This window comes from Neofelis nebulosa, chromosome 2 (assembly GCF_028018385.1).
Source record: "Neofelis nebulosa isolate mNeoNeb1 chromosome 2, mNeoNeb1.pri, whole genome shotgun sequence".
NCBI lineage: Eukaryota > Metazoa > Chordata > Mammalia > Carnivora > Felidae > Neofelis > Neofelis nebulosa.
In genome coordinates, this window is record NC_080783.1 from 207439509 (window position 1) to 207447188 (window position 7680).

The 7680-nt window shown below is 60.5% G+C and overlaps 1 protein-coding gene across 1 annotated transcript; it reads left to right on the forward strand.

Annotated features, from left to right (window-relative positions):
• Positions 1–3959: 3959 nt before the first annotated feature.
• Positions 3960–6938, forward strand: CAMK2N1 (calcium/calmodulin dependent protein kinase II inhibitor 1). Its single transcript, XM_058718834.1, has 2 exons — positions 3960–4125; positions 5604–6938. The coding sequence occupies exons 1-2, from the start codon at positions 3960–3962 to the stop codon at positions 5672–5674; spliced, it is 237 nt and encodes a 78-aa protein (XP_058574817.1). The 3' UTR covers positions 5675–6938.
• Positions 6939–7680: the final 742 nt, after the last annotated feature.

Below are 7680 nucleotides of genomic sequence, written 5' to 3' on the forward strand. Positions count from 1 at the left end.
TCTTCCCTAGAGCAAGCCCGACCAAATAGGAAGAATTTTTATTATCCCCATTTGACAGATGAGGAAACTGACACACAATGAGGTGAAATAATCGAGGAGTTAGGAAATGCCGGAGCAGAGATTTGAACATGGCGGCCCCAGTGAAGGCTGCCCCCTTCACCCTGGGCTACTGCACTGGACTGTGTATTGCCATTCTTCCTTGCTGGGTAGCAGGGAGGGCAGCTTCCACTCTTACATGGTCCATTCCTCCATCTGGACCTGGCAAACTCAACACAGCCCTGGGCACCTGGCTCAGAGCCAGCCCCTCAGCTTTGGAGGGGAAATGGAATCCCAGGACATGTCTGTTTCCAGGTCTACTGCTTTGGGGTAAAGGGATGCCCCTCTGAAGAAGGCCAGACAAAAGAGAGGATCGAGTGCGGATTTTGTAAGGGAGACAGTTGGGAAAGGGTAGAGGTGGAGAATGTCCATGCAGTGTGGATTTGGAGACGCGGGTCAACCTTCAGGTCCCTTATCAGCAAAATGGGCTGGTCTGTCCCAGTCCTGCAGCTTCTAAAGGCCAAGGGGAGGCTCTAAGAAGGTTAATAGTCGTGGAAATGCTTTTATGCCTGGGGTGTGTGTGGGGGGGGGCGGTGAGGGGGGGTGGAGTGTGTAGTTCAGGAAGGGGGTGGGTACTGAATTGGGAAGGTGCAATGCGGCCACCTATAACCTTATTTGGAACAAGGCAAGGAAAACATAAAAACAGATGGGGTATAAAAGCCGGCTTATCTTCTTACTCTCACTTGCCGGGTGTGCAGGGATTCATCTGCCCTCCCTGTGCTGTTCTGCTTACCTCTGACTGGGGGCGGGGGGCACTGTGGCAGGTGCTCAGTGTGTAAACTGCTTCGGAACACAGCAGCAAGAAAGGAAGCAGGTGAGTGCGAGAAGAGCAGAGTAGTTCCAGCCCTGCATGCTAGCACCGCGGAGTATCCCTTCGAGGACCTGGAACCACAGCTGCAAGAGTGGCTTCTCCTGGCTCCATCACTAGTCTGCGACCTTGGCAAGTCAGTTACCTCTTTCTGGAAACATCAGTTAGACAGGGATGCAGCGGGCTCTTCTTTCTACCTCAGAAGGTATTTATTTCGAGAAGCAAGGTCAGTAATGGATGTGAAATGCTTTGGGGGAAAAATAGAAAGCAGGGTACAAACGGTAAGAGCTTCTTGTCGTAACCTAATCATCCTGCTTGTTATGCTTTTGTTTTCTCTTCCAGCAATTGGCCTGGTGCTAACCTCAAAGGGGACACTGTGTAAAGCCTTCATGAATGGAGCCTGGGGACTGTGGAGGGAAGCAAAGGGAAAGCTGACAAGCTGTGGGATTTGGGGACCAGCCCCTGAGCCAGTTTCAGTTTCCCCCTCTGTAAATGAGGGGGTTGAACTACATCATCCCTAAGGATCCTCCCAGCTCTGACAGCTCGGAAGCGGGAATGAATGCAGTAGTGGTGTTCTTTCTCACTCAGGAAGCACCAGGAGCCCGATTTCATTTTGTCTTCCTGACAGTCCTTGAGGCACAAAGGCAGCTGGCCAGCCGCGCGCCCCATTTTACAGGGGAGATTATGGAAGTTCAGAGAGAGGAGGTGGCTTGTCCAAAGTCACACAGCTAGCAAATGACGGGACTGGGATTCAAACCCAGGCCTGAATCTCATTCCACACCATTCGATCTGCCCCACTGTCTCTTTCCCATCGCTCAGCCTGCTTCCTCCCCTCTCTGCAAGGTGCCTGCCTCTGGGGCCCTTCTGCACCGTTGGAGGAGGGGGGCTGGGCTAGCTCCCCTCAGGTAGTCTTTCTATCACATGTGTCGCTAAAAAAAAGCACACCCCTTTCCCTCCAACCTGTCCCCCACCCAGAGTTCTAGAATTAAGGGGAGAGTGTACCTGAGGGTGCTCTTGCACTAAGGATGGGACCAGGTGCAGGGAAGCAAGTTGAGGCAGTTGAGACCTCACGGCAGGGGTGGGAGGAGAACCTAGATGCGTTCCCTAGCCCTGCCTTCAGCAGGTTGCACGACCTTGAGATGGTTGCCCCTCTCGGCGGGCAGGCCGGCTCTGCTGAGTGAAGGCGGTCTCCAGGGGGAGAGCAGGTGCTGTTGGCTCTGGGCGAGGATAACGAGCCCTCCTCATGCACCTTGCCCCCTCGGAGTTACCATCTGCTTGGCAGCTGCGCCTCCCAGTCCTCTGGGGCTGCCCCAGCCTCGGCCCAGAAGCCAGTCTCTCCCCGGGGCTCAAGGCTGTTGCTGGCAGGGAGGTCCCCCCCCCCCCCCCCCCCCCCCCCCGGGCAGAGGGCTGCAAGGCCCTGGGCGTCCCCGGAGGAGGCAGCGGACGCCGAGAGCCCGGCATCCCGGGCGAGCCCGGCATAATGAGGCGCTCCACTCTCCTCCGGGAGGCGGGGCTGCCCCCTCCCTTCCCCTCCCCCCTCCGCCTCCACCCCGAGGCCCCGCGGGAGCCCGAGTCTAGAGCCGCGGCCCGGGAGCAGGGCCTTCCAGGACGCTCGGGGGTGGGAGGGATGGGAGGGAGGGTGAGAGACCCAAAGCGCCGAGCCCGGAGCGTGTGAAGCGGGGCGCAAACGTGGTGGGGGGAGGGGGCTCCCTGGTTTGAGGCCGGCGGCGGGGAGGCGGGGGGCGGCGTCCTCGGGTCGCCCTGGCGCCCTGCGACCTTTCGCCCCAGCGTCCGGCCTCCGGGGAGACGGGCGTCCGTCAGTCCTTCCGGGCGTGAGGTCTCGGGTCCGCTCCCCCTCCCGTCGCCGAACCCCCGCCCCCCACCCCTCGGGAGGCCGAGCGGGCGGCGGGTCCGGCGCGCACCCGCTGGGGGCCGGGTAAACACCCCGCGGGAGGGGCGCGGGGGGGGGGGGAAGGAGGCGCCCGGAGGCCGCCGGGCCGGGGCGGGGCTCGCGGGGGGCCCCAGGGCGCGGGCGGGCCGGCGGGGGCCGGGGGCGGGGGCAGGAAGCGAGCCGCGGCCCGGGGCGGCCCGCGCGGCCCCGTGACGTCGCGCGGCTTCCAGGGATCTCTCCTCGCGGCCCCGGGTCCCCTCGTCCCCGCCCTCCTCCCGCCCTCCTCCCCGCGCCTCGCCTCCGCGCCGCGGCCGGCATTTCTCGCTCGCAGCTCGCTCGCGGGCTGGCTCCTGCGTCCCAGCCGCCTCCTCCGCGCGCTCCCACTCTCCGCCTTCCCTCTCCGACCCTCTTTCTCTCCCCGCCGGCCCGGTCCCCTCTCCTCTCCGCTCCTCCCTCGGCCTCTGCGAGCCGGACCCATCGCCGCCTCCCCTTTCTTCTCTCCCTCTCTCCCTCCCCTCGTCCGCTCCCCTCCGTCTCTCCCTCCCGGTCCCCCGGCCTCCCTCTCTCTTTCTTCTCTGTTTTTCTCGCCGTCTCCCTCCCGGTTTTTCTCTCCCCTCCCTCCCTCCGGGCATCCTCTCCCCTCCACCCCCGTGCCCTCCCTCTTCCCTCGCTCCCCTCCCCCTCCGCCCCTCGCCGCCCCGCCGCTTGCCGCTCCCCAGTCAGCCTCCCCGAAGCCGCGCCGCCGCCGCCGCCCGCACTCGCCGCAGGACCGGCCCGCCCGGCTCCCCGGGGTGCGCCCTCCTCGGCCCCGCGCCCCGCGGGCTCGCCGGGACACCCTCCCCTCCGGCTCGCGGCCCCGCCCGGCCCCCGCCCAGCGCCCGAGCGCGCCGAGGATGTGAGTCCTGCTCGCCTTTGCCGGAGCAGCAGCCACTCGCGCGCCGATCCGGAGCGCAGCGCAGCGCCGGGCGCTCGCCGGGTCGCTCGGGCGGGCGGCGCGCTCTCGCCCAGCGGTGCCCCCCGGCCGCTCGCCGGCGCCACCGCCGCCGCCGCAGCCCGCGGGCCGTCCCCGGCCGGCCGCCCCCGGCCCCAGCGCCGCTGACCCTGTCCGCCGCGGGCGGGGACGCGGGCGGAGGAGGCGCCGCCGCGGAGCCCCCGGACGCGACCATGTCGGAGGTGCTGCCCTACGGCGACGAGAAGCTGAACCCCTACGGCGACGGCGGCGACGTGGGCCAGATCTTCTCCTGCCGCCTGCAGGACACCAACAACTTCTTTGGCGCCGGGCAGAACAAGCGGCCGCCCAAGCTGGGCCAGATCGGCCGGAGCAAGCGGGGTGAGTTCGCTGCCCCCGCCCCGGACGCCCCCTTTCTCGGGCGCCGAGGCCTGGCCGAGGTTTGTGGGGGCTCTTCCGCACCTAGGAGCCGGTTCCGACCGAATGGAATCCCGTCGCGCGGAACTGGGGGGGATCCCGCACTGCAGGTCGGGCACCGGCTGGCCGCGGAAACCCCTCCCCCTCAGCCTGATTCCCGCTGGGGTCACCTAGGGGGCGTGGCGGCTTCTAGCGGCCGCGGGGGCTGGAAGGTTATTCCCGGGTCCCCACCCGCGCCAAAGTTTGCTTTGCGATTTCTACCCCCTCCCCTTTTGCGCAGTGTAGTCGCAGCTGCACTCGCTCTGCAACCCGAGGTGGGGGGGTCCCAGGGCTCCCCAAGGGACGGCGTGGAGAACTGCGGGGCGGGACCCCACTCCCGCCGGGGAAGGCGAGGGGCTTTCGGAGCGCCCGGGCTTCTCATTGTTACTTAGCAGGGGGGGAGGGGTGGCTGAGCCCGGGCGCTCGGCGCGGGAGCTGGAAAAGCCCCGGGGGGACTGGGACGCAGAGAGGCTGGGAGAGGAGCTCCGGAGGCGCGGGGACGAGGAGGGGGACCGACAGCTGCCGGGAGAGACTGAGACGCAGAGATGGGGGGGGGGGGGGAGACCGAGAGGGGCAGAGACCGAGACAAAGATCCGGAGAGGGAGCCAGAGCGGGAGAGACCGCGAGCAGGGGACGCCAGTCTGGGGAGGACAGGAGAGCAGCTGAAACAATGAGGGCGACCGACACCCCAGATGGAGAGAGACTCAGAGACCCCGACAGGTGACGGCCACGCCGAGAGACTGATGGCGGGACTGAGGAAGGCGAGGCTAGGTAGAGATGGTGAGCGAGACGGCGGGGCCGGCGGGAGGCCGGCCTCGCGGGGAGGCTCCGACCTCCGCGGAGGGGGCGCGCAGGAGGGGCCGCCCGCCCTGGCGAGGCCAGACCCCTGACCCGCCGCGCGCTGTGGTCCCCGGAGTCCTCTCTTGCACTCCGCACCCAGAACCTTGGCCGCCCGCGCCGCGCTCGGGGCACCCCCGAGGGTCCTTGAGCCGGAGACCTGGGCTCCTCCTCCCCACCCTCTCCAGCCCAGGAGCCTTTTTTTTCTAAATAAACGCGCCCGGGGAGAGGTGAGGTGGGGTGAGGACGCGCGGCCAGAGCGCGTTTCGGCCGCGGCCCGGCCTGCTGGATTTGCGCCCTCTCTGCTGCCTTTTCTCAGAACGCTGCCGGGACGCAGCGAGCGGCTGGGGGGAGTGGTTCGGAGGGAAGCAGCACAGGGTCCCCGGGCCCAGGCCGAGGAGGATGGGGCTGTGTTAGCGCTCGAGGAGCGTCCCCTCCCTCGCCCTCCCGCATTTCCCCGTCCCCAGGAGCCATGGGAAACGTCGGAGACCACCCCCGCCCCCCACCCCCCGCCCCCCGCGAGGCCCAAGCGCGCTCACGTCTCGTTTTCTCCCCTTTTTTTGCAGTTGTTATTGAAGATGATAGGATTGATGACGTGCTGAAAAATATGACAGACAAGGCACCTCCTGGTGTCTAACCCCCCCCCCCCAAAGACAATGAGTTAAAGGGAGAGAATAAGAACGGCGGTAACAGTCATTGGCAAAACGCATGAAAAGAGAAAGCACTTTGAAATTTATTACTAGCTTGCTACCCACGATGAAATCAACAACCTGTATCTCGCGTCAGGCCGGGAGACAGATGAGGCGGGAGAAGGAGGAGGAGGAGGAGGAGAAGGCTCTGGGCTCCTCAGCAAAAACAAAAATTAAAAAAAAAAAAAAAAATTAAAAATTTAAAAATCACTCTATACACACATATAAAGAAATAAAAAAGACGTCTCAGTTGCAGCTACTTGTCAAAAGTAATATCTATTTCTTTTTATATACAGTGAATATTGCACAATTATAGATCTGGATTTTGAGCCACTTAAATAATGAAGCGGCAACACCGGGTGTTTTGAATGTTGGCATTGTTCGCTGATTTGGCTGTTCCCAATGTTTACATTATTTAATCTTGCAAAAATGGTTCTGTGCACTTGGATGTGAAATGCTGTCCAGTTTTCTTTTTTTATGTTGTTCTTCTTGGATGTACAAGAAAAAAAATCAGCAAATGATCTCTATAGATATTGTTTTATTTTTGGTCATCTTTTGAAGTTACCAGGAAATGTGTTTAAAACAAGAAGAGAACTTTTCTAAGGAATGATACCTAGACTGAATCCTTGTCTTACTTTAAAATGACTTGTAAAGCTTGTGTTTCTCTGTTGCTGCAAGCTATTTGCCCAAGTTAATGCAAATGGACACATTTTATATGTCAGGAAAAAAAAACACACACAAAAACAAAGAAAAAAAATGCTTGAGCTTTTTCTAACCTCTTCCTGCAGTCTGTTGTGTGAGCAGCCTGTTTTTTCTCTCTAATATTGTGTCAGTTTATTCTCTTCGATGGGCTGTAAAAAAAATGTAATCACAAGAGTGCCAAATATCTTGAAATGCCAAAAGGCATTTTGGTTTCTTTCTTTTTCCCTGTGCTCTGAGTCCACGTTAAGGAATGCTTGGAGAGTCTTTTCTGTTATTTATAGGGGTTCTCTTAAGGCACACCAGCTGCCTGTTTTGCATGGTATTTGCAAAAAAACGCCTCTTGCGTGAGGAAATCTTTTACCACTTTTTGTTTGCAACTTTGGACCTCAAGAGGTTTCTTCCCTGCCCTGTTCCCTCTTTTCTTAACTCGATATTCTGGATGTTGCACCTTTAACCAGCACACAGGGCTATTTCTCCAATGTACAATAAAAGAATTGTTCCTGTGTCTCACTCCTCTCTTGTCTCTGCTTTGGTCGGGAGGGGTGGGGGAGATTTGCTTTCTGTCTGCCGGCTGCAGACAAGGAGGGAATGATAGCTTTGGTCGGCGAGGCGGTGTGGAGGACAGTGTGGGTTGGGCGCAGATGGCAGGAAAGACAGTGCACTGGCAGGGCCGTCGCCCAAGGGAGAGCTTATTCCGTTTGGATTTGCATTGGTCTCCCTGCTTCCTGAGGTTTCTGACATCCCTTGTGGGGTGTGCAGAGAACGAGGTCCTGTGTGTTGGGAGGCCGTCCGTTTGTTTAAAAGCAATGTTTAGAGGCTGGCGGGCTTGGATTAAAATCCCAATTCCTTCTCTTCCCAGCTGTATGGACTTGAGCAAGTCTCCTCGCTTCCTGAAGCCTCAGTTTCCAAATCTGTGGGTGGGGATAATGCAGGGCCTGCCTCATAAGGTTGTGGGAGGGACGTTGGTAGCACTCCGGGTCGGGCCACTGTATGCCCATATAACGCTTCACCAAAGGGCCACTTGTCCTCAGAAGCTGGGTTGAGGAGGGACTACATACCTTTGACTTCACAGCAGAGTTCACAGGTCACCGTATGAGGGATGAGCCCCAACTTCAGAGGCCCACAGCCTGGTAGGTCTCCGGCTTCCCCGAGTCACCACTTGAGAAAAAGCTCATGACGAAAACAAAAAAATCTCAATCCCTTGTCGGGCTCTGGAGCAGTTAATGATGGTAGAGCGGGGCCATGTGGGAGG